Source organism: Haliotis rufescens, unplaced genomic scaffold (genome assembly GCF_023055435.1).
Source record: "Haliotis rufescens isolate VD_foot unplaced genomic scaffold, xgHalRufe1.0.p SCAF_8, whole genome shotgun sequence".
Classification (NCBI taxonomy): domain Eukaryota; kingdom Metazoa; phylum Mollusca; class Gastropoda; order Lepetellida; family Haliotidae; genus Haliotis; species Haliotis rufescens.
Window position 1 is genome coordinate 32,062,189 of NW_025964372.1, and position 27,180 is coordinate 32,089,368.

General features: G+C 42.2%; 3 protein-coding genes across 9 annotated transcripts in view; 2 read left to right on the forward strand and 1 right to left on the reverse strand.

Moving 5' to 3' along the window:
• The window catches only part of LOC124115983, a 44,748-nt gene extending 37,175 nt beyond the window's left edge, over positions 1 to 7,573 (forward strand). For all 5 annotated transcript variants that reach the window (XM_048389439.1, XM_048389440.1, XM_046477171.2 and 2 more), the window contains exons 5-10: positions 1,242 to 1,317; positions 2,026 to 2,094; positions 3,517 to 3,588; positions 4,729 to 4,873; positions 6,767 to 6,854; positions 7,438 to 7,573. In XM_048389439.1, coding sequence (XP_048245396.1) covers positions 1,242 to 1,317; positions 2,026 to 2,094; positions 3,517 to 3,588; positions 4,729 to 4,873; positions 6,767 to 6,854; positions 7,438 to 7,538 — 551 coding nt within the window. In that variant the 3' untranslated portion in view covers positions 7,539 to 7,573. The remainder of the gene's footprint in view (positions 1 to 1,241; positions 1,318 to 2,025; positions 2,095 to 3,516; positions 3,589 to 4,728; positions 4,874 to 6,766; positions 6,855 to 7,437) is intronic.
• Positions 7,574 to 10,281: 2,708 nt separating this feature from the next.
• LOC124115982 (dolichol phosphate-mannose biosynthesis regulatory protein-like) lies at positions 10,282 to 19,074 on the reverse strand. 2 transcript variants are annotated; one of them, XM_046477170.2, is made up of 6 exons: positions 19,006 to 19,052; positions 17,700 to 17,758; positions 13,644 to 13,675; positions 12,394 to 12,483; positions 11,453 to 11,555; positions 10,282 to 10,383 (listed from the first exon to the last, which is right to left on the reverse strand). In XM_046477170.2, exons 3-6 carry the CDS (start codon positions 13,644 to 13,646, stop codon positions 10,325 to 10,327), a joined length of 255 nt encoding a protein of 84 aa, XP_046333126.1. In that variant the 5' UTR covers positions 13,647 to 13,675; positions 17,700 to 17,758; positions 19,006 to 19,052; the 3' UTR covers positions 10,282 to 10,324. The 2 variants fall into 2 exon arrangements, with proteins under 2 accessions (XP_046333126.1, XP_046333125.1); XM_046477169.2 differs by lacking the exon at positions 17,700 to 17,758 and having other exon boundaries at positions 19,006 to 19,074.
• Positions 19,075 to 19,451: 377 nt separating this feature from the next.
• The window catches only part of LOC124115981 (exonuclease mut-7 homolog), a 39,303-nt gene continuing 31,574 nt past the window's right edge, over positions 19,452 to 27,180 (forward strand). For both annotated transcript variants that reach the window (XR_007219346.1, XM_048389175.1), the window contains exons 1-4: positions 19,452 to 19,795; positions 20,471 to 21,090; positions 21,666 to 21,719; positions 22,444 to 22,583. Coding sequence is in view for 1 of the 2 variants with exons in the window: in XM_048389175.1 (XP_048245132.1) it covers positions 19,579 to 19,795; positions 20,471 to 21,090; positions 21,666 to 21,719; positions 22,444 to 22,583 (1,031 nt within the window). In the remaining variant the exon portion in view is untranslated. The remainder of the gene's footprint in view (positions 19,796 to 20,470; positions 21,091 to 21,665; positions 21,720 to 22,443; positions 22,584 to 27,180) is intronic.

Sequence of the window (27,180 nt, forward strand, 5' to 3'; positions counted from 1 at the left end):
CATTCTCCCTACCTATAACTCACACAACCACTCACTCACCCACCATCCCACTCACGCCCCCTCCCTCTAACTCTCCCACTCACTCACCCACTCTCCCTCCCTATAACTCACACAACCACTCACTCACCCACCATCCCACTCACTCCCCCTCCCTCTAACTCTCCCACTCACTCACCCACTCTCCCTCCCTATAACTCACACAACCACTCACTCACCCACCATCCCACTCACTCCCCCTCCCTCTAACTCTCCCACTCACTCACCCACTCTCCCTCCCTATAACACACACAACCACTCACTCACCCACCATTCAACTCACTCCCCCTCCCTCTAACTCACTCAGCCTCCCTCCAACTCACTCACTCACCCTCCCACTGACCCACCCACTCACCCTGCCTCTCACTCACCCTACTCCCCCTCACCCTCCCTCCAACTCACTAAACAACTCACTCACTCACCCTTCCACTCAGCAACCCTTTTACTCACATACTCTCTCACTCACCTACCCTCCCACTTGCTCACCCTCCCACTCACTCACTCACCCTTTTACTCTCCCACTAACTCACTCATCCCCCTCCAACTCACTCACTCACCTTCCCTCCAACTCACTCACCCTCCCTCCCACTCACTCATCCACCCTCCTACTCTCTCACTCACTCACCCACCCTCCAACTCACTCACCCTCCCACTCACTCACCCTCCTACTCTCCCACTCTCTCACCCACCCTCTCACTCACTCACCAAACCCACCCTCCCACTCACTCACCCTCTCTCACTCACCCACCCAACCTCCCACTCACTCACTCACTCACCTACCCACCCACCCTCCCACTCACTCACCCTCTCACTCACCCACCCACACTCCCACTCACTCACCCAACCACACTCCCACTCACTCTCTCACCCACCCACCCTCCCACTCACTCACCCTCCCTCCAACTCACTCACCCACCCTCCTACCCTCCCACTCACTCACCCTCCATCCAACTCACTCACCCACCCTCCTACTCTCCCACTCACTCACCCTCTCACTCACCCACCCTCCCACTCACTCACCTTCTCACTCACTCACCCTCTCACTCACCCAATCATCCTCCCTCTAACTCACTCAACCACTCACCCAAGCACCCACCCACCCTCCTTTCCTCCCACTTACTCACCTACCCTCCCACTTACTCACCTACCCTCCCACACTCATGCCCTATTTCACTGATTCACTCACTGCCTGTCTCTGGTTGCAGCCGAGGAAGGAGGGAGTGAGGTGATCTCCCGCCTCCAGGACGAGGATCTGTTTGAGCATGCCTGCTCCAGGAAGCAGTGAGTTGCTACCTATTTAGGATGTGAAGACATTCTGTATTAAATACAAGTCTCTTATTGACGCTGCTTTTTCTGAGGCTTGTTTAACAGTAATGGGGATGTATCATCAATGGGTTTGTCTTAGTTCAAACAGTCAAGTAGTTTCTTGAATGAGGACACAGTTTACTACAGGTGGTGTCTGAATCCATGCCTAACACTGTTTATTTCCAGAGATAACTTCCTGGCAATATTTTGTCAATGACTAATTGATATTATTGTGTAAATTATTTACAATGACACGGGGGCAAGGTGTCCCAATCGTCTAAGGCGCCGAAATTTCAAATGCAGAGTTGCTTCCCTTTGTCCCGCCAGAAACGTGTGATTGTCGGTTTGTCAGCAACATTCTCATGCTTGTGGATTTCACCAAAGTGGTAAACCTCTGAGACCTGCATCACTTTGGGCTTTCCTCCCACATTAAGCTGACACGCAATAATGTAACTGGAATAATGTTAAAAGCGGCGTTAGAGCCACTCACTCACTTGAATGGCAGACTTAATGACTGGTATCACCAGTGATACAATCAGGAATTTTATTGCATTTCTACAACACACACTACATGAAATGCACAGTTGCCTTGTGTGCAGGACAAATGGTGCACATGATATAGATCCACGCAGGAATTCAACAGAACTTTGCTCTATGTATCATTTTGTGTCATTTAATTTGCAGACAACTTCCTAACCCACTGAATGAAGATTTCAATGCCAATATAGCAGCAATTGAACATAATATGAACAGGTGAGTGTTAAACTGCATTATGTGTAACCACAAGCTGTCCTACAAATGCTTATGTATCCTGACGAACCCTATTTTCGAACAGTTAAGATGGCATTGTTGATATTTCGAGGGATGAGCGAATCAATATTCAAATTCTGCCTCACACCAGGAGATGATGTGCTCAACAATATAATTCAGCTCCATTCCGAAGAAAAACAATCCTTGATAAAAGGCGTGACCTCATTTGCATGGTCTGTAAACTTCCGCTGCACTTGAGTGACGTCACCTATTTTCCAGGGTCAGAAACTAACAGTTTTTGTCCACTAGTCCTTATAATGAAAACATATAGCAAAACCCTTAAAATGGACCAATTTCTACTAGTCCTTAGGATACCTTTACTATTGGGCAGTTTGGTAAGGACTACAGGACTAGTGCCAATTTCTAACGCTGTTTTCGAACACCTTATTGGTTTGGTACTTTCGATGAATGAACAGACTGTTTTAGCGCACAGTTCTCAACATATTTCTTGCACGTTGACATTAAAACTCAAACAGTTATTGAAAGTTTGAAACCTAGTAACAAAATATGAATATTTGTCAAATGATAATGTTCACACTATTCCACTCTTCCTTTTCATCATGGCACGGGCACCAATATTCTGAATGACGAGGGACTGTTCTGACTGGTGGTGCACAGTACTTCACATGAACCCAATGTTGACAGGCCGAACATGGGCACCTCTCATTATAATGAAACAAAATCACTTTCAATATGGCTGTTCGAAAATAGGGTACTCAGCGATATATCTAGATCAAATTGTAGCACATGCACGTTTGAACACATTCTCTCTACTATACATCTGCTACATTGATTGATCAGTGTCAAAGTTTGCACCCACAATAGAAAGATTTATAAATATAGAAAAGAGAGAAATATTTTGAAATATTTCCATCATGCTGACACGTCTTCTACTGGTGATAGAGATATCAATGGAGTTATCTCATTACCAAAACTACTCTTTTTTTGTTGTTGTTTTTTGCAGGGATAAAGACACATGGCTCTGTCTGTGTCTGCCAGTTTCTGGAAAATAACTCTTAAACTGTTCAATATTTCTTTCTGAAACTATATACATACATCAGGCAAATACTGAACAAAAGCCTTTTGCTATTCAAGAATATTTGTAAATTGTATTTGAGTTTTGCTGGTAACAAGTTCAAAAGAGTGCAGGGTATGTTGTTGGTGCCAAAGTAATTAGCCTTTTGTGAAAGTTTGTAAATTTAGGAAGGCTAGTTAGAAATTCAAGATTATTGATTTACAATTGTACAAAGATGTCAGGTCATATTATTTTTGTCATCTTGTTTGTACATGTGCAAATGTTTTAAGATCAGATACATAGTGAAGCCCATCAGTGTTTGTCCTGTGTAACACTGGTCTCTGCTACAGGCTGGAGGAGGAGAGTGTGAGGTGGGACGCTCTGCTGGGGGAGTTGAAGGTGGACAAGGAGGCCTCAGACAAGTATGTATACCTACCTGGGGAGGGGGAGGGACACTCTGCTGGGGGAGTTGAAGGTGGACAAGGAGGCCTCAGACAAGTATGTACACCTACCTGGGGAGGGGCAGGGACGCTCTGCTGGGGGAGTTGAAGGTGGACAAGGAGGCCTCAGACAAGTATGTACACCTACCTGGGGAGGGGAGGGACGCTGTGCTGGGGGTGTTGAAGGTGGACAAGAAGGCCTCAGACAAGTATGTATACCTACCTGGGGAGGGGGAGGGACGCTGTGCTGGGGGAGTTGAAGGTGGACAAGGAGGCCTCAGACAAGTATGTATACCTACCTGGGGAGGGGGAGGGACGCTCTGCTGGGGGAGTTGAAGGTGGACAAGGAGGCCTCAGACAAGTATGTATACCTACCTGGGGAGGGGAGGGACGATCTGCTGGGGGAGTTGAAGGTGGACAAGGAGGCCTCAGACAAGTATGTATACCTACCTGGGGAGGGGGAGGGACACTCTGCTGGGGGAGTTGAAGGTGGACAAGGAGGCCTCAGACAAGTATGTACACCTACCTGGGGAGGGGCAGGGACGCTGTGCTGGGGGAGTTGAAGGTGGACAAGGAGGCCTCAGACAAGTATGTACACCTACCTGGGGAGGGGGAGGGACACTCTGCTGGGGGAGTTGAAGGTGGACAAGGAGGCCTCAGACAAGTATGTACACCTACCTGGGGAGGGGAGGGACACTCTGCTGGGGGAGTTGAAGGTGGACAAGGAGGCCTCAGACAAGTATGTATACCTACCTGGGGAGGGGAGGGACGCTGTGCTGGGGGAGTTGAAGGTGGACAAGGAGGCCTCAGACAAGTATGTACACCTACCTGGGGAGGGGAGGGACACTCTGCTGGGGGAGTTGAAGGTGGACAAGGAGGCCTCAGACAAGTATGTATACCTACCTGGGGAGGGGAGGGACGCTGTGCTGGGGGGAGTTGAAGGTGGACAAGGAGGCCTCAGACAAGTATGTACACCTACCTGGGGAGGGGAGGGACACTCTGCTGGGGGAGTTGAAGGTGGACAAGGAGGCCTCAGACAAGTATGTATACCTACCTGGAAAAGGGTAGGGGGTGGGGGTATTTTTGTTGTATTTAATGTTTGTCGTTTCTGTTGTTTGCAAGGAAAAATGAAAACCTTGAGCTGAAGGCTGCCACACTGTCTGAGGATGTGAAGACACGAGCGATGGGCAGCTACATGAAGCCGAGTCCGGACTACCAGGACCTGATCCAGTCCACACAGACAAACCTCAACAAGTGTGCCCTTCAGGTGAGAACAGATCCCCTCCACCCTATATGTTGTTGTCCCCCTGTGGGGAGTCTGGGTGAGGATACGTACCCTCAACCCAGTGTGTTGTTCCCATATGTGTCCAGATTATGATAGGTCTCCTCTGCACTGTCTGTTGTCTCCGAGTTCAGGAGTCTGGGTTATAATAGGTCTCCTCTATACCATATGTTGTCCCCGAGTTCAGGAGTCTGGGTTATAATAGGTCTCCTCTACACTATATGTTGTCCCCGAGTTCAGGAGTCTGGGTTATAATAGGTCTCCTCTATACCATATGTTGTCCCCGATTTCAGGAGTCTGGGTTATAATAGGTCTCCTCTATACCATATGTTGTCCCCGAGTTCAGGAGTCTGGGTTATAATAGGTCTCCTCTATACTATATGTTGTCCCCGAGTTCAGGAGTCTGGGTTATAATAGGTCTCCTCTACTCTATATGTTGTCCCCGAGTTCAGGAGTCTGGGTTATAATAGGTCTCCTTTATACCATATGTTGTCCCCGAGTTCAGGAGTCTGGGTTATAATAGGTCTCCTTTACTCTATATGTTGTCCCCGAGTTCAGGAGTCTGGGTTATAATAGGTCTCCTCTATACCATATGTTGTCCCCGAGTTCAGGAGTCTGGGTTATAATAGGTCTCCTCTACTCTATATGTTGTCCCCGAGTTCAGGAGTCTGGGTTATAATAGGTCTCCTCTATACCATATGTTGTCCCCGAGTTCAGGAGTCTGGGTTATAATAGGTCTCCTCTATACCATATGTTGTCCCCGAATTCAGGAGTCTGGGTTATAATAGGTCTCTACTCTATATGTTGTCCCCGAGTTCAGGAGTCTGGGTTATAATAGGTCTCCTCTATACCATATGTTGTCCCCGAGTTCAGGAGTCTGGGTTATAATAGGTCTCCTCTATACCATATGTTGTCCCCGAGTTCAGGAGTCTGGGTTATAATAGGTCTCCTCTATACCATATGTTGTCCCCGAGTTCAGGAGTCTGGGTTATAATAGGTCTCTTCTACACTATATGTTGTCCCCGAGTTCAGGAGTCTGGGTTATAATAGGTCTCCTCTACACTATATGTTGTCCCCGAGTTCAGGAGTCTGGGTTATAATAGGTCTCCTCTATACCATATGTTGTCCCCGAGTTCAGGAGTCTGGGTTATAATAGGTCTCCTCTACACTATATGTTGTCCCCGAGTTCAGGAGTCTGGGTTATAATAGGTCTCCTCTACACCATATGTTGTCCCAGAGTTCAGGAGTCTTGGTTATAATAGGTCTCCTCTACACCATATGTTGTCCCCGAGTTCAGGAGTCTGGGTTATAATAGTCTCCTCTACTCTATATGTTGTCCCTGAGTTCAGGAGTCTGGGTTATAATAGGTCTTCTCTACTCTATATGTTGTCCCCGAGTTCAGGAGTCTGGGTTATAATAGGTCTCCTCTACTCTATATGTTGTCCCAGAGTGGTGTGGAGTCTAAAGCAGAGTCTGGGTTATAATAACCCTATATGTTGGTTCCCCCGTGGGGGAGAGGGCAGTTATTTCAGCAATAGCCAATGCTTGTTGTTTCAAGAAAGGAAAATGGAAAATAGACTGGGTTCTCAAGCTTTGTGACTTTGTTGACTGTGTGAGACTGTGCCTGTTATATTTATCACAGATTGTCTGGTGAAGGCTGTATAATTTCCAGATCCATTCAGTGGCCCCCTTGGGCACAGATAGGTTGCTGGAGACCGATTTGAACCTGGAATCTCTGTGGGAGTTGGCAGCGGACTGAAAGCCTGTTTAACCACTGAGATGGACATAACCTATAAATATTAAATAATATGTTTCTCAACTAATTATTGTTGATACCGACTTATGCACAGTAATTAATCATGACCAGTTGTGTTTCAGATGGAGACCTACTGTAAGAATGTTCACCTGCTTGAGAGAGCCAACAAGATGGCCGACTGTGTGGAGGAAAAGCAAACACAACTCTTGTGTAAGTATTTTAACAATTGGCTTCAATATTTTTGAAACACTGGTTTTTACGTCTACACCTCCATAATCCCAAAATAATTTTGAAGTCTTATATTAAATAACTCAACAATAGTAACTTCACAGACTGCTATTGTAATCATAATATACAGAAGAGGTGACATCGATCAGCCCAATAATTCAAGCTAAGCCCCTCCCACTCTATTATTAGCCAATAAGGAAACAGTAATCCGCTAGTGAGCATGGCCTTTTTTGTGTTGGTTTATGGAAACATAAATGCAAAAATAATTGCTTTGTTAGCCAATCAGGTGTCAAGGAAACACTTGCAGTTTATTTCTTATCTTTTAAACTGGATAACAAGTTTGTTATTATTTATATGATATTTATTTTGATATGAAAGGGTTAATGCTTCAGGAAGTACTTGGGTTGAGAAACTCTCATCTGTAAATACACAAGGGTCATTATTTGCCTTGAAATATATTTATGATCACAGGAAATTATGAAATTTAGTTAAGATAAAGTCGTTTTAAAGGATTATATTAAATGTTAGTGTAAATAACCTTCTGTAGCAAATGTGATTGTTTCAGACAAGGAATCCTTCAAGGGACTGAACACCCAGAACTCCATGCAGCAGATCTCTAACCTCGTCTCCCTCCCGTCACCCACCAAGATGATGAAACACGCCTGACTGTACATTTCCTTGTAAATAAACAACTGTACATAGATAGGAGTTTGTGTTTGTGTTCCAAAATCTTGAAAAGGCGTTTGAAAATGAAGTGTTGTCTTGAAAAAGCATTTGAAAATGTAGTGTTGTCTTGAAAAGGCGTTTGAAAATGAAGTGTTGTCTTGAAAAGGCGTTTGAAAATGGAGTGTTGCTTGAAAAGGGGTTTAAAATGGAGTTTTGTCTTGAAAAGGGGTTTAAAATGGAGAGTCTTGTGAAGGGGTTTAAAAAATGGAGTAATGTCTTGAAAAGGGGTTGAAAAAAGGAGTAATATCTTGAAAAAGGGTTACAAAAAAAGAGTGTTGTCTTTAAAAGGGGTTAAAAATGGAGTGTTGTGCAAAGGGGATTAAGAAATTGAGTGTTGTCTTGAAAAGGGGTTGAAAAAGGAGCAAGTGGGATGTTTTGCAATGAACACTGGCTTGGAGAAACTTTGGGAGCAGTGAACAAGATGAATCAAATAGCAGACCTAGTTAAAAAATATTAAATATACATAAGCTAGCCAGGTAATTAAAAAGAACTATAGCCAAAGAAAATGTCCCCTGATGGCGATCTGCTCTCCTTTCATTCATTGGCTGAACTGTGAGCTTAGTGTTGGAGGCCCCTGTTGAGATTCCGGGTGCCCAGTATCCTATGCTATTTAAAATGACTAACTGGATGAAGTGGTTAGGCTCGGTGGCTTAGTTGATTGCATGTCATTCATTTCTGATGGTGTGGGATTTTGCTATTGGTATCAAAAACTGATCTGGTCCAGGCTTGAACACTTACAGGGTGCCATGATAAACAGTGAATATTGCTGACTGTGGTGTTAGTGTAGGAAGAAAGCCAAAAAAGGACCTCTATCTATCTGTTTTGAGCAGTACATCCTGGCTACCAAGGGAGGCAACTCTGCACACTGAATGGTAGCCCGTAGACAACTAGGCCCCCCTGGTGATAGGCATGTAGACCTCTCGATTCAGATACTGCCCTGTAGTAACTAGGGCTGAGATGATGCCCTAGGTCACATTATGATGCAGTGTATATCAGAATAAATGACAAGAGCTGAAGATAAAAGATGAAAGACCATCTTTCTGAGGCAAGGGAGTTAAAGGACTCTAAAAGTCCAGTCTCCACCCTTGCCAAACTAGACTGGAATTTCTGGCACCCAGTCACGACGATCTGATTGATAATCAACATCTCTACTGTAATAAATGTGAAGTGCATCAAAGCACTTGAGCACCTTAAAAACATGAAAAGAATTACAAAATAACTGTCAACGCCCAGTTGGCGGTACACATGCTTTGCAAATCCTTCAGTCAACCGAAATCTGCATGTTGAATTCCATGTTGTTTACAAACCGGATGTCTTAGTTTGTTACATGATTTTGATTGGAATATGCATAGATTCGTTGGAAGGTCGAAAAAATTAAAAAAACATTCTCAATTCCAATATTTTCTTGTTTTCTCTAAATGTTACATAGATAGAAAATTATGTTGTTTCATGAGCTTCTGGGATAAAGTTTTAACAGGTTTTTAAATAATCTTCATCATGTATCATGATCATGCGATGTATCAGTGAATCATCCTTCTCCCATCACCCCATCTTAAATGATGGATGGTCGGGATATTGCATCTTCCCGAGGCAAGAGAGTTAACCAACTATAAAAGTCCATTTTCCACCCTTGCCGAACTAGGCTGGTATTATGGAGTTACATTTTGGCTGGACTAACGAGTCTATGCATAGTCCAATCAAAATCGCCCACCGAAATCGAAATCCAGTTCGTAAACCGTCGTGCAGATTTCGGTCGATTGCAGGATTTGCAAAGCAAGTGCACCACCATCTCGTCAGATATTTTCCAAATCTTTTCATGTTTTTAATCAAGGTGCTCGCGTGAGTTGATGCATTTCGCGATGTAAGATCCGTTTTATCACACTATAGATCTTGATTATTGATCAGATCGTCCTGACTGGGCGCCACCATTTTGTGTGAAGCAAACGCAAGTGATACGAAAGGTGGAATCTGATTTGTCCATAGGAGAGGCTTAGAAGGGACATAGCTGGTAATAGCCACTGGTGGCGCTACGATCGAGCCCAGTAATTCCAGCCTAGTTCGGCAAGGGTGGAAACTGGACTTTTAAAGTCAGTTAACTGTCTTGCCTCGGGAAGATGGGATATTGAGGATGGTTTGTTGAAATAACATGGATCCAAAGATGTGGTTTGTTTAACGTCTCGCTCAGCAATATTCCAGCTATATGGTGAAGGCCTGCAAATAATCAAGCCTGGACCAGACAATCCAGTGATTGATATTGTAAGCAGCGATCCACACCATCTGGGTACGATAACGCAATCAAGTCACAGAGTCTCACCACCCAGTTCATTTGGTTGCCCAAGACGACGAGCAGGGGCACGGCTGGTTGAGTTGTATAAGATGGTGCAATTTCGTTGCGCAGAATTGCATCCCTTGGGCACACTAGAAACCTGTGATTGTGGGTTTGAATCCCAGTTTGCCCTGATTATGTTTCTAGCTTTGTCAGCACCATACCCGTGCTCGTGGGTAAACATCTGAGACCTGCATCACTTCAGGCTTTCCTCCCACATTAAGCTGACACGCCATGCTGTAACTGGAATACTGTTAAACGTGGCTTTGGACCCTTATGACCAGCATATGTTGCTGGGGACCCATGACAACCCAGAATCCTCACGGGGTGGATCCAAAGAAAGATAACAACGAGAACTGTGGTATAACAAGAACTTGTATTACAAAATAGTCTTCCAGAATCAGCTCTTCTTGACCTTCTTGGCATTCTTCCGTATCGTGACAACCACCATAAATAAACCTGCAAGTGACAGAAACCAGGATGACAAAGGTATTTGTGCTGACGTTTTTTGTTTTGTTTATTGTTTAACGCCACACTCAGCAATATTCCAGCTGTATGACGGCGGTCTGTAAATAATCGAGTCTGGATCAGAAAATCCAGGGATTGATATCATGAGCATGAATCCACGCAATTGAGATACGATGACATGCATCAACCAAGTCAGCAAGCCTGACTACCCGATCCCGTTAGTCGCCTCTTACGACAAGCATAGTCGCCTTTTACGGCAAGCATGGGTTGCTGAAGACCAGCAAAGGCATGTAGCACACAAGTCCAAGAATATGTTATCACCTCTTACAATAAGCATGGTTTGCCCAAGTTGCTAAATTCTAACCCAGATTTTCACAGGTCCTCAGCTCCCTAGGGAGTATACATAACCAAGTGTTGATCCAGCATTTCTAAAAGGGAAGGGGTCCAAAATATAAAAATCTTCTGTGTGTGTGGGGGGGGTGGATGGGGAGTTGGGGTAGAGACTGGCATAAAACAATATTCGTCCATCAAAAGTGCTGCCTACTCAAAGTATGTGAGCTAGAGATCCTTATGCTGGTGGGGTGGGGCACGGATGGCCCAGTCGTCTAAGGCCCCGCGATTCGCTGTGCAGAGTTGGGTCCCTTGGGCACGCCAGAAACCTATGATTGTGGGTTTGAATCCCGGTTTGCCCTGATTATGTTTCTAGCTTTGTCAGCACCATACCCGTGCTCGTGGGTTTCACAGAAGAGGTAAATCCTGAGACCTGCATCACTTCGGGCTTTCCTCCCACATTAAGCTGACACGCCACGATATAACTGGAATACTGTTAAAAGTGGTGTTAAACCCAACTCACTCACTTACTTATGCTGGTGGGACCAAAGGAGTTGTGAGTGGGCAATATTCCAGCAATATCATGGTGACAGACACCAGAAATGGTCTTAGCACATTGTACCAATGTGGGGAATCAAACTCCGCCCTTTGGCATGATGAGAAAATGCTTTAATCCCATTGGCTACTCTACAATTGTCTCTGGGATGGGCGGAGAAACAGCTCTACTTACCAATTAAAGCTAAAGCTAGGACTCCGGCAATGAGGGGAACAGCGATGGCATAGATTCTGTCTGGGAAAAACTGATGAATCCACTGATCTGGTTCTACAAATGGCTGAAACAGCAGGAAGAAATTAACTGTCAATAGGAATGGGGTGAAAAGCAACACAGGTGAGGAGTTACACCATCCAACATTGAACTATCACTCAGGATATATGACGTCATCAAATATGTTGTCATGAACTTGAAAGTGCAGCTTGAATATTTTAAATGTGTAATGTGTATAGGAACTTATCTGACTGATGGCGAGCGCTATAAAAAAAAGAATAAAAAACAAGAAAAAGTATTCAGCAACTGTCCTATGTCTGGTGTAGTGGTGGGACGATACATGGAGGCATCAATTCGCAATTTTTTTCTTCTCGATACAAGTATCGATCACAGTCACACACTAAGTAAAAGGTTTCGATTCTTACCATAAATGTTGTCTTGAATAAGTGTTACACCAAACACTTATTACTAGTGAAAATGAGTAGTGAAAACATAAATATTTTCATCCATTGCGCCATACCTGATACTGCCAACTGTAAATCATTAGTGGGCCAGGTATTTGGCAATCCTGCCTATGAAAAAGATGGCTTATGCACCACAGAAAAGTGCACATGCAAGTATCGCGATACATATCAGATCGTGAGCAAGGTATCGTGATACGTATCAGATCGTGAGCAAGGTATCGTGATACGTATCAGATCGTGAGCAAGGTATCGTGATACGTATCAGATCGTGAGCAAGGTATCGTGATACGTATTAGATCGCACAGTTGGTGTATCATCCCAGCCCTAGTCTGGTGTATTTAACGTCTACAAAATAGTCCATTCTATGACTCATGAGTAGGTGTTGCCAAACTGTCGCTGAAGCAGGTGAGCTAGACTCCTTAGTGATGCAGTAACACTTACCAGCACGATGACCCACAGCGTATAGTAGGAGAAGATGACGCCTGCTAGGCCTACCATCCCCATCCCAGCAACCTGATCGGTTCCTGTTGCCTGCAACATCAACATTGACTCAACATCATTGACTGACAACACTGGCTGCAACATCAACATCTCTTGTTTCTCTTGTTTGTCGTTTAACACCGCACTCAGCAATATTCCTGCTATACGACAGTGGTCTGTAAAGTAATCAAGTCTGGACCAGACAATCCAGTGATTGACATCATGAGCATCGATCTGCACAATTGGGATCGATGACATGCATCGACCAGGTCAGCGAGTCTGACAACCCGATCCCGTTAGTTGCCTTTTACGACAAGCATAGTTGCCTTTTACGGCAAGTATGGGTTGCTGATGACCTATTCTACCCCGGAATCTTCACGGGTCAACATCATTGACCAATCTCATTAAAATCAGACCTTAGTTCTCGCTACCGCTAAACAAAGATCTGAAGACATCCCATTAGGGGTCACGTCAGAACGACCTTTCATCCAACCAATCAGAGCGTCGCTTACCAGATTATGAAAGTGACAGTCGGAATGTGATTTCAAATCATGCAAATTGGAACAATAGTTACGGGTTTAACGACTGAATCCATACAATCTAGCCCATCTATTAATTCCAGAATGTTCTTTTGTTCAGGTTTTAAATTTGCAATCGAGAATTGTTCAAAATATATTTCGAAGCGTAGTCGCCAATTTGAAATAAGTGCCGTAAAGCATGAGAAAGCTGCCTTCTGATTGGTCATTCCATTAGTCGGTCCAAGTTCGCGCAAGGTTGGTCTGCTGTGAGAACTAAGATCTGATTTTAATGAGATTGCATCATTGACTGACAACACTGACTGCAGCATCAACATCGAATCAACATCATTGTCTGACAACACTGGCTGCAGCATCAACATCATCGTCGGACAACACTGGCTGCAGCATAAACATCATCACCTGACAACACTGGCTGCAGCATCAACATCATTGTCTGACAACATAGGCTGCAGCATCAACATCGACTCAATATCAACATCTGACAACACTGGCTGCAGCATCAACATTGACTCAACATCCTCATCTGACAACACTGGCTGCAGCATCAACATCGACTCAACATCATTGTCTTACAACACTGGCTGCAGCAAATGTTGGCTTACATATCTATTGTACAGATCCCTGAATATATTTTGAATAATGAAATTAAGAACATGGATATTGGATACTTGCCATTGTGGTGTCTTTAGTGCGGCCAGATCTCTCTGTAAAGACAACATAGAGTATCATGATTTACCTGGGTCTACCTAGTTTTGAGGTCCGGGGACTCTCAGCGTTACATTGAGGGAGTCCCAGGCTAGTGACATGGCTCTGTTTACAGGATTTCCAACACTTTGCCACATGTCATATATTTGCACATGCTCAGGTGTCCGTGGTTTCTTAAGTCTAACACATGGGGATTTCAATGTTAGACTGAACAAAACTAACACTTGACACCATGGGGTGTATATCTTACCAGAACAGATGGGTTGGTGATATGTAACATGCAATTCATCTAATGATTCATCAGCCATGTTTTATTGCATACCACAGGACTCACACTGTAAATTATTTGCTTCCATTCTCAATTTCCAAAATGTGTCACAAAGGTTATCAAATTTGGGAACTAATATGACTAAACATTTATTTTTACATCAACTTTTCTGAAACCATTCGGAACAGTGTGGGCTTATATTACAAACGTCCACTGTGATCAGGGGTGAAAATATAACATCCTGATTCATGTTATGTATTATGTGACACTCAAATGTCACAATGATTGTTCTTGTTTTACAGTTTTTGTTAGTCTGTCATACAGACCCTGACACAAATATATCCCATACAGCCCATGCAAGTCTATAATGTTTGGCAAGTCTAGATAAATGCAGTAGGCTGAAAATGAAGAAAGTCTCTGGGCTCCTTTTCATTGTATTTTAAAACTATAATTTAACTGTTTTTTCGGTAAAATATGTTCATTTCAGAGACTAGATGTCGCTCTACAGTCTTGTCAACAGTTACAAAAGTGTTCAGGTTTGTGGCATCTTCCCGAGGCAATAGAGTTAACTGACTATAAAAGTCCAGTTTCCACCCTTGCCGAACTAGGCTGGTATTATGGAGTTACATTTTTGCTGGACTAACGAGTCTATGCATAGTCCAATCAAAATCCGGTCCGTAAACTGTAGTGCAGATTTTGATCGATTGCAGGATTTACAAAGCATGTGCACCGCCAACTCGTCAACAGATAGTTTCCAAATCTTTTCATGTTTTTAATCAAGGTGCTTACGTGATTTGAATCATTTTTCGATGTAAGACCCGTTTTATTACAATATAGATCTTGATTATAGATCAGATCGTCCTGATCGCCCACCGAAATCGAAATCCGGTTCATAAACCGTCGTGCAGATTTCGGTTGATTGCAGGATTTGCAAAGCAAGTGCACCACCACCTCGTTGTCAGATATTTTCCAAATCTTTTCATGTTTTTAATCAAGGTGCTCGCCTGAGTTGATGCATTTCGCGATGTAAGATCCATTTTATCACGATATAGAACTTGATCATCGATCAGATCGTCCTGACTGGGCGCCACCATTTTGTGTGAAACAAACGCAAGTGATGGAATCTGATTGGTCCATAGGAAAGGCTTAGAAGGGACATAACTGGTAATAGCCACTGGTGGCGCCACGATCAAGCCCAGGAATTCCAGCCTAGTTCGGCAAGGGTGGAAACTGGACTTATAAAGACAGTTAACTCTTTTGCCTCGGGAAGATGGGTTGTGGTAGCTGTGTGCAGTCGTCACGCAATAATCAAGCATAATCCATCTACACTACTCATGACAATATCAACTTCAAAAGAGTAAAATAGGGCCTATCATCTATATATCTATTAACAGATCTGTATTATGCATGGAAATAGAATTTCTGGATCGTTTACGGCATTATATAATCTCTATGATTGACCATGTCTACATTGCCATAGGCATTGTATTGAACTACTTACCTTATAACTTTATACTGTCAATATATTATAGGGACCTATGTGGTTTGAACTTTGTCAAACTATTATTAAAATTCCAAAGGTGACCATTCATTTCAGAGCTGCAATTTCATTTCAGCTTATTTTGGGAAACAAAGTTTATTATACTTAAAGGGGCACTGATCTAACGCAATTCCCCGGTTGTTGCCTTTGTTATTGTTTTTTTCCCCCGTGAGTACCCGGATGATACGCAACGCAACTGAGCGTGACCAGACACTGGACTACCGTCTGCAAGGACAGCTATATAAACTTGGAGACTGGAGGCAATATTTGTTTAACGCATTTTGCATAAACACTGATTGGTTAACTGTGACCTATACAGATTTCGACAAAGGGCGCATGTTAATTAATTTCTTCAGCCTAAACAAGCAGACACAAAGAACAGCGGAGCTCATCGGATGTCGTCATTTGGAAATACCCCAGATGGTTTTAGTTTTATACTAAAAAAAGTATCCATGCAGTGAAAGCATTTTCGGATTTCGATAATACGATTACTACTCCCTTGTTGACATCCACGTTTTCTCGTATAACCCTTCACTTGTGTATTTGTCGTCATTCACTTGATGCTCAGTTAATGAATTTATTACAGGTACAATTAGTGGTAGCACCACTTAGATTACCCGACAAAGGTTCCCATTTGGCATTTATTGTGTCTGGGGTAATTATTCAATCTAAATCCAGGTTTGAAGTGAGGTGAAATGCGTGTTATGTAATATGCACGTGGCAGCCCAGCAAGAGATGAATGATCAGTTGATTTATTTTTTTGTAAATCAACGGAACGTTCCTAGTCATCAAAGGATTAACAGAAAATACGTTGATTGATTAATCACTGTTATCTTGCACAGTGGATATGTCAAGAGTGAGTGTTTACATGTCTAGGTTTACTAAAACAAAGGGAATACACTCATACCATGGCGTGAAGTGCCGATGTAAAAACAACATACTTTGTTCAAAGGGTTAACTTATAATACGTTGATTGATTGATCATTGTTATCTATCACTCAATGGATTTTTTAGGAACCGTGAACGTTATGAAAATAGTTGTCACGTGGGCTTTCTCAGCTGACCCTTGAGACTTGACACCTATGTAAAACACCTGAAACAATCCAAGTGATCAGTTGAGAAACGAACACGGGTTATAATATCCCGAAACGACATATATCTTTTAAAATATTTGATTGTTACTGAGACACGTGACATCGAATAAGTTTCTTTGTACATCTGCAGACGAGTGGGATATTGTTCATTTGTGTGGATATTCACGGATACATTCCTCGAACAAGGACGCTGCCTAAAATTTATACACATAAATTTGGTAGGTTGTAACTATGATATTTGCATTTTGTTTTCCTTCATTTGAACCGATTCGTTCTTGTTTCTCTACGTTGGGAAATTCTTCAATGCGCGATAAACGTTGTTTTCACATGTCTTTTCCTTTGTAAGCGTGTATATATTACCGTCAATTTGTAAAATGTGATTCTCTCAGGCAATTTATAAAATGTGTAAATATTTCAGTCTTTTTGACTAAAAAATCTGTCCAGATTGATTAAGACGATCAAAAGGGCCTACAAACATCACAACAGATTATTATGTAGGATTAGAAGCCAAACAACATAGAAATGTACTTTCCTCAACGTTACATTTTCAGTCTCTTGGTGATGACATTAAACATCAAAATGTTTGGAATTCGTTATCATAATAATACAGATGGAAATGTGTTTCAGTCACTTTGTAAAATAACTGAATATTTAGACGTTTAATAAATTTGTTACACATTTGACAGTAAAAAAAAATACACACTATAAAAAAAGCAATGCTCAGGTGAAATATGTACTTTGTGTTGCAAGTCAAAATAGTGTAAACGAAAATCGCAAAATTACCAAGCAAGTGACTTATCAAAACTTCGTCACCATTACCGATGCTACCCACAAAGATACCTACATTTCCTTATTATCTCGAAAACTGTATTTCATTTTGTTCATCAATGTGACCATACGCCCTTATTACTACCCATAAAAGCGACTAATGCGCTTACGAATGGCGCAGCAGAGGTCGCGAACTAGTCTAGATTTCTGCTATACATCCGGGTACTCACTGGGAAAAAACAATAACAAAGGCAACAACCAGTCCCGGGGAATTGCGTTAGATCAGTGCCCCTTTAAAACTTACCAACACTAATTTTCAGAAAAGAACATCACAATGACAATGACTTCATTACCATGTTAGTGTCTCGTCATGGATGGTAGATTATCATCACCTGGCAGCCCCAGACGGTTGCTAGTATGACCAAATAAGGGTGATCATTAAGTTTTCAACTACTAGTTAACAAAGCCGGGTGCAGGCTAAAACAGCACCTCAGCAAAACATCACAGATTTCTCAGGCGAAAACGGCACCTCATCTTGCGAAACGGCTACTACATGGCGGGCGAAAACGACACCTCCATTTATTATTATATCTATCAATGTAGTTGTAAATATGCATTTTTTACATGCACTATTATATTACGTTGTATTAGCAGCGGTATTTCCCTTCCTTAAATACTTGTTGTCACTAAAACAAGGACTGGTCGGCTCAGAGTCAGTATACTGTGTCTGAGTCGGATATTCATGTGCAACTGCGGCATGGCATCTCAGTGAGCTACCACTAGAAATCGGCATCAGTCCGGACTAGTACAAGCAGCCACACACACACTCATGCATGCAGTCGCTATATAAGTGCAATAGTCTTGGATGTGACGTTAAACCCCATTTGACCTCACCTTCCTTAAAGGCGTCGTCCAACTGTATGACCACACTAATTGTGATCTGACAGCACTACTTTAGTGGTCTTATATACAGTTTCAGCTTGACACGCAGTTAATTTGAGTAAAGGTACTTAAAATTCCAAAGCATGCTATGTTTTCATAATAAGTTTTGTTGCGCCTCCCAATCAGAGTCGGATTGGAGTTGAGGCTAAGTTCTAATGTAAACTTGTGTTAACATTTCACAATTATTGGTGTTTGTAGGTAACCATGTGAGTTTAATTTCATTTATTACAGTACCAAGGTAAAAAAATAAATAAGGTGACGGCTTCGCCTGGCAAAAGGAGCCGTGATCGCTTTAGGCGAGGTTAACTTTTCGCCAATCGGTGCCATTTTCGCTCGGTGACGTTTTGCTGAGGTGCCGTTTTAGCTATAGATCTAACCTCATCTAGCCCTGCAGGATGTACATGTCATTAAATTTGAGTTGGCAGACAAACATTGTTGTAGCCTTCAATTAAAAATTCAGGGACAGCAAATTGGCCTGAGCCTAGCCGCTCTTATCTATGTCTTCTGTGTTCTAATCAATGAACACTGGGGATCGACATGATTCTATATTTCATCAGAAAAGCTTTTCTGGACCCTAGACTGTTTAATAGATTTCAGTTCCGATATACACAGTTAAATTTTTTCCACTGACAAAACACATACACATACTACCTAACATACGCGATAATTGAACATTAACCATACTTAATTAAACACAAAATCATGAATTCAAAATACCGTGTTCATTTACGTGTTTTCCAAAATCCACAATTTTCGGAAACGGAAACGTGGACCCGGAAGTTAATATGTACCAGTAGAAACCGAACTAGTTTCAATCGGCATAATATATTTATTCGAAGAACATGTTACGTTTAACTTTATCGTATATTCTTCTTAATTTTATACATAAACATTTGTGTGCACAATTATCAAATTTATTTAAAGTAAATAGATAAATCAAAGGAACTTATCATGTAATACATATAGTTCGGTTTGTGTATATATAATTAGTTTTTTTAAACATATATAAAAAGTGATATTTAGATCTTGCTGAGATCACGGGAAACAACAATTTTGTTAATTATCTCAAAATGTGCACGAATGAAAAAAGACACATCACATCAAATACACAGACAATTCTCATAACATAATCGGGATTCAAACATCAAATACATTGACGTTATATAGTGCATATTTCGTAAGATTTTCATCGACACATTTTTAAGTTAACCGAGTTTGTTTCACATGGTTATTTCTAAGAGTTGCATGATGAATGTCATATAGTCCCCGCAACATTTGCCGTTCAATGATATGTTTGTGATTGTGTCAGGTCTTTGGATAGTAATTCGGTATTTTATTTATTCCATAACTCGTAAAGATACTGCAGATAAGGCCGTGCAAGTCGAACTGTGTGAAGAGAAAGTGAAACCAATTATTGTTGAAAACCACACCAGGTCATGTAGAACTTTAAACAGTGTTTCTGTGGACGATTGCACTCCTCTGTGTTGCCATCGACAGAAGTGTAAAGGTAATACGGGATCCTTGTGTATTTGGACAGCTGTACAATCTTTTAAACCGACTGTACATGTTTTAGAGACAAACACGCTGTTAAATCAATGTTTGTTGTTTAACGCAGCGCAGACCAAGAGTGTGGACCAGACAGTCCAGTCATTAATAAAATATGCCATGATCCACAGTCAACCAAGGTACCAAGCCGCTTGATACCATGAAGATGCGGGTTAGAATTGGTCTTCAGGTGCTTGTTGTATGAGACGACTAACGAGGTCGGGTAGTCAGACTCGCTGACTTGGTAGCCTAGATGTATGTCATTGTATCATAATTGTGTACGTCGATGCTCATAATTGCAATCACTGGATTGTCTTGTCAAGGCTCTATTATTTGCAGACTTCCATTACATATTGGGAATATTACGGAGTGCAGTGTTAAACAACAACAAAAATAAGAAAATGATGATACAGGAAGTCACTTCATACAAGCATATTTATGCAGAAAAACCTCACAGGGATATTGAATATTGTACTTTTTTGGAATGATACACAAAGATAGAGATCATGATATGATGTGTATCATGATACAGAAGAATGACAAGCTGAAAATGAAGGATGATTTCTATTAGTACACTGTGTATGCTATTTAATCTTATTTTCTGCCGCCAAATTACAGGCAACGGTTCTCATTTCAGTTAAATCTGTCTGTGTTGGAAGAAAGGAAAACAAGAAGAGACCTGCCCACTATTGCAACAAGTCATCAGAATTAATCCATACCACACAAGAACCTAAAATGGCAGAAGCTCCTACAAATTTTACAGAAATTCGCAAAGCGAACCCAAACGCTTCCACCTGGCTGCTGAACGCCATGAACAAACCAGCTCAGACAACGACCAATCAAATGAAAGAATGGCTTGACCACATTGAAGTCAAATGGTTTGATGAAGCCAATGCGAACAGGGCAGCAGTTAATTCTCAGGTGTCGGAAATGCTGACCCGTCACTTTGGAGCGGCATCCAATCCTTATACAGTGTGTATATATATGATCGAGCGATGTCGAGACTTCTACACAGGTAAAACTACAACACTCTCGTTCTATATCATGAAAGAGTTTGAGCGATGGACCAGACATACCAAGAATAAAATGGACGATCTGTTGACACAGGATATTCGGTTTCACGCCTTCCTCATGGCCACAGAACGTCACATGACATTGTTTGATATGGCCGTGAAAGCATTTAAGCTCAGACACATAGGAAATGACTATTTTCTTCCCGAAATTAAAAAGTTCTTGGAGAAAGGAAAACACAAAGAGGTAAGTTCATCTGACTTGTGTTCCTGTTCACCTGACTTAACAATGTTAATGAGACAATAAAAATGAAGTGGCTTTTAATGATTGGTTTCACATTATGTAAAAAAATACCATGTTAAATGACACCTTTTAGCATGCAGAACTTACAAACTTTTGAACAAAATGACAGTCTTTTCCCAATTTCCTTGCCAAGTACATACACGCATTGCTTTGTATGTAAAATAATATTGATCATGATCAGGGCGGTTGGGTAGTCTAGTAGTTAAAGCGTTAGCTCATCAAGCTGAAGGCCCGGGTTCGATTCCACACATGGGTACAATGTGTGAAACCCATTTCAGGTGTCCCCTGCCATGATGTTGCTGGAATATTGCCAAAAGCGGTGTAAAATCCAACTCACTCTCTCACTTAATCATGGCATGGCATTAAACCCAATTTCACTTCACCTAATGATATAGTTTTGCTACATCAGCATGATTGATAGCAATGTAAAACTTAACATTTATTACAAATTCTCCCCCTCAACATGTGTTTAATTGTTTTTTTTCACATCACCTGAATTTGTTGCCCTATCTTTGCAGGCCTGTCACTGTGCTGGGAAGCTGGGATTGCAGGGACACTTCTCCATGGAAGAGGTAAACACTCCATCCTCGACAATACAGGGTGTTTTATCTCCATCCATTAGGAAAAATACACTGGACTCATTTGCTTCCAACCCAGTGGGCATTCCGGGTTAGAACATGTAGAATAGGTCCCCAACAACCTACGCTGGTCTTTCAAGGGGACGTGGGGGCACAGGTGGCACAGTGGTCTGAGGCATCTAAGGCGCCGCAATTCTCTGTGCAGAGTTGCGTCCCTTGGGTACGCCAGAAACCTATGATTGTGGGTTCAAATCCCTGTTCGCCCCGAATTATGTTTCTAGGTTTATCAGTACCACACCCGTGCTCATGGGTTTCACTGAAGTGGCAAACCTCTGACACCTGCATCACTTTGGGCTTTCCTCCCACATTAAGCTGACACACCGTGATATAACTGGAATACTGTGAAAGCGGCATTAAACCCAACTCACTCAATAGAGGGGACGTACTGGATTGGGTGGTCTAGTTGATGACGTCTCATTGTAACACGGTGACATGGATTGTTGCTCACAATATCAATCGCTGGTATTCCTGTCCTGAACATTTGATTCTGCCCGGGTCAACATGGTCAATCAGAAATATGTTGGATGTGCTCACAAGCTATACCCAAATACAGGGGAAATTTTAGTGACCACAAACTTGTTAATCAATCCTTGTCCCTGATCACTGAGTTTCTGTTCAAGATGGGAGACGCTGCAACACTCTGACTCTCTGGTTGCAGATAATACTTCCGCTGCTTCTCCAGGACAAGGTCAACCTGGTGGAGTCGTACGTGATCGGTAATCCCGAGCAACAGAAGGCTGTGGTACAGCTGCTGGACCACCTGTGTGACCGAGAGACGGACATCAACAGGGTCATCGAGTAGGTCACACGGATTCAAACTTGTGTCGCTGAATTTGTTTACAGGCTTCACATGTATATGAAGTCTACTGTGGTGAAAAATGCATGAAAATGTGCATCACTGTTGTGAGAAGGATTGAGACCGCCTCCGTGGTGTAGTGGTAGAGTGTCTGCTCGGAGAGCGGAAGGTCCAGGCTTCGATCCCCGTCTGCGTCATACCAATAGACGTTAAAAGATGCTACTTTTTGTTACCCTGTTTGACGCTCGGCATTAACAATTAAGGGGCTAAAACAAGGACTGGTTGGCTTAGAGTCAGTATACTGTGTCTGAGTGGGGTGTTCATGTTAAACTGAGGCATGGTATCTCAGTGAGCTAGCACTATAAAATCGGCATCAGTCCGGACTCGTACAAGCAGAAACACACACACAGACATGCATGCACGTCACTATATAAGTGCAATAATCTTGGACGCAATGTTAAACCCAGTTTAATCTCACCTCACCTCACCTGTTTTGATTTTAGGCAACAGATACAAATTAGAAGTCAACTGTAAAGGCATTTTAAGCAGAGTTGTTATTTTTTTCCAAATCTCCACTCAGCGGTGTAAAAATACCCTATAATAATAATAATAATAATTAAAGCTGCAAGCAGCAATGGCGGGCTCCAAGTTACACTGTGCACAAACGTCCATGTTCGAATCCTTAAAGGGTTTCCTTGAACCAAATCCGTCACATGTAGGCACAACTTGCAGGGTATTGCCGCTACGAAATTGGCGTGTGCTAAGTCTGTTTTAAACCCATTTCCGACATCAAACATATTCGAATCCTCAAAGGGTTTGTTTGTACCAACTCTGTCAAAAGATAGTCACCGTTTGAAGGACATTGGCGTGTTCCAGGGGTGTCCCAAATTCTAATCAAATATTACCACCAAGTGTTGTTACTTTTTCCATGCACCCAAGAACAGAAAATAAGATGCATATGATACCTAACTTCATGTAAACTTGCAATAGTTTCTGTCAACAAGCTAACAAGATATGATCTTTAAAGTAAAATTTCGGTAATTTTTTTTATCAAAATCAAAATCCAATACAACCGCAACTAAAACAGATATCCCAAAACGGCTATGAGAGTTTGCTGTGTTGTGTGTGGAGACAATTCTCAGAAAATTTGGAAGCATTTCATGCAGTGGACTCGGAGTTGTTTGCGTTTGAAGACAGGTACCCAAAAGACACTGTGAAAACCTTGAATCCAATATGGCTGCCAAACCATTTGACCAATGACCAAAGTCAAAGAACAAAATATGTCAAGCAGCTCAAGCAGCAGATACATGCAAGTTTTCAAAGTAATCTGATAAGCGGTTGCGGAGCAATAGGGCGAAATGCATCTTTAAAAACGTCTTGATTTTTAGTTATCTGCCCTTGGCTTTTGGGCCTACGGCCTTGGGTTTTTGGCGGGCACTAGTACCCAACGGTCTTCATACACATACAAAATTTGAACAAAATCGAGCCAGTGGTTATTTTGCTAGCTCTGGTACAAAAATCGGCGGAATAATAATAATATTAAATCAAACGCTAACACTGGGGCTCTTCAGCCTTACGGCTTGGGGACTCTTTAACAGGCTGTAACTTCTTTGTCAGTTGGGCTCCAGTCAAACGGATTAGCGTTCTGCGTTCGTCCGGACCCCGGGTTCCTGTCGTGCTAAACTTGTTTCCGACATCGTTCATATTCGAATCCTCAAAGAGTTTACCTGTACCAACGCCGTCAAATGTAAGGAACCTCTTGTGAGACATCACCACTACTAAATTGACATGTGCTTGGGTGTCCCAGGATGTTTTAACCAATTTCCAACTTCGACCATGTTCGAATCCTCAAATGGTTTGCTTGTACCAACGCCATCATATGTAAGGAACCGCTTGCGAGACATCACCACGCGTGTCCTAGTGTGTTCTTAACCCATGTTTGACTTCGACCATGTTCGAATCCGCATATGGTTTGCTTGTACCAACGCCATCAAATGTAATGAACCGCTGGTGAGACATCACCACACGTGTCCCAGTGTGTTCTTAACCCACGTTTGACTTCGACCATGTTCGAATCCCCAAATGGTTTGGTTGTACCAACGCCGTTAAATGTAATAAACCGCTTGTGAGACATCATGACATGTGTCCCAGTGTATTCTTAACCCATGTTTGACTTCGACCATGTTCGAATCCCGAAATGGTTTGCTTGTACCAACGCCGTTAAATGTAATAAACCGCTTGTGAGACATCATGACATGTGTCCCAGTGTATTCTTAACCAATGTTTGACTTCGACCATGTTCGAATCCGCACATGGTTTGCTTGTACCAACTCCATCAAAAGATAGTCCACGTTTGCAGGCCATTGCCGCTACCAAATTGGCGTGTGCCACAGTTTCCCAGAGTGGACTAAATGCCGACCTCCATATTCTAATCCGCAAATGGTTTGCAAATGGTTTGCTTTTAACAACGCTGTCAAAAATAAGGTACCGTAGCAATTGGCAATTGAGAAATGAAGAACCAAGTCAGCGAGTCTGACCACCCGATCCGATTAGTCGCCTCCTGTGACAAGCATAGTTGCCTCTTGAGACAAGCATCGGTTGAAAAAGGCCAATTCTAATCCTGGTCGTCAATGGTAGTACACATAATACTGAACAAGACTGTGGAGAACGCTTGCAAAGCCAGTGAATGGGGGTGTTTGGTAGATTTATGAGGCGCTTCCTTCAGTATTTGTACTCAAGTCTGATTTTTAACTTAAATCAAATAATACTACACCAAGCAGTGGTGCTTTCAGTATGCAACCCAGAACAAAATGAGCTACATATAGTCTCAAAGCTTCATGCAAACTTTCAATAGTTTCTGTTAAGAACCTTACAAGTTATGATCTTAAAAGTAACATTTCGGTGAAAAAAATGATCAAAATCAAAATCCAATATGACCGCAACTAAAAAAGATATCCCAAAACGGCTATGCTTATTTGTTGTGTTCTGTATGGAGACAATTCTCAGAAAGTTTGAAAGCATTTCATGCAGTGGATTCAGAGGAGATAGTATTTGAAGACAGGTACCCCCAAAACCCTGTGAAAACCTTGAATCCAATATGGCTGCCAAACCACGTGATCAATGACCAAAGTCAAAGAACAAAAAATATCAAAGAACTAAAGCAGCAGATACATGCAAGGTTTCAAAGTAATCGGATAAGCGGTTGCGGAGCAATAGGGCGAAATACATCTTCAAAAAATACTTGTTTTTCAGTTATCTGCCCTTGGCCTTTCGGCCTACGCCCTAGGGTTTTTGGCGGGCACTAGTACCCAACGGTCTACAAACACCCACAAAATTTGAACAAAATCGAGCCGGTGGTTATTTTGCTAGGGCAGGTACAAAAATCGGCGGAATAATAAATAATAATAATAATAATAAATAATAATAATAATAATAAATCGAACGATTACAATAGGGCTCTACAGCCTTTCGGCTTGGAGCCCTAATAATAATAATAATAATAATAATAATAATGACAATAATAATAATAGACTTTATATTGTGCTTATTTCCACACCTCTCCGGGGCATGCTCAAAGCACTATGATCAGCCCGGTCACTAGATCAATGTGCACTCAAGAATCATTCTCAGCTCCCTGGGGAGTGTACAACCAAAGCTGCCTGTTCGGCAGTAGAAGGTTAACAACCACATTGCCATCTCATCCTTCCGGGTACCCATTCACTGCTGGGTACATAGATGCACTTTTCGAACAAAGTTACTCGCCATGTGCATCAGTGTTGGGTCGAACCGAAGCTCTAGAAACTCTCTGGCGCCAAGCAGCCAAAACGCAGTCACCCATCAAAGGATTCATGGCAATAAACACAATATTGAATATCAAGAGAATACCCAATGTGAATGACTGAGAACATAATCTGGAGCTCTGGAACAATGGTTTGGATCCCAGGCATAAAGAAAGTGAACACACGGATGGAAATTAACCAACCCAAGAACCGTCTAGTACTGCATAGCAGTTTTTTTTAATATCACTATTCTTTACCTCGAAGGATAGAGGCCTAGAATTATACACAATTTTATTCAGTACTTCATGTTTACACTGACAGCCATACAACAACCAGTTGTGTCGTGGAATACAATAGTTCCTCAAAAAGAGAGGTGACGCGAGCGTGTGTATGCTCAACTTTGCTCTTCAGTAACAAATGTATTCAAGTAATATCATCATTGGATGAGAAAGAATCACCTCAGTAAGTCAGTCAGAATGACAACGCTTCGTAATACACAGACGTCAAGTACAAGACGTCAAAATGGCCGACACGATAATTGGACGGGAGAGATTTCCGAAGTTATTTATGAACCTGTGCCAGTTACAAGTGTTAGTCATCATTGATCAATTGGCCGATCATTAAAAGGTGATTTTTTTAAGATGTGTCAAATAGATACTAAGTTACATTCATTGATTGCTGTAGACTGTCACTGTCAGTCTAGACACGGATCGAGTTGATACTACGATAGTTCGGATGTGCATTTCTTCCTTTTTGTTCACTGGGATTGGTCGTAGCAAGGATATTTGTATAAGATCATGCAGTAAAACTCTGATGCTTC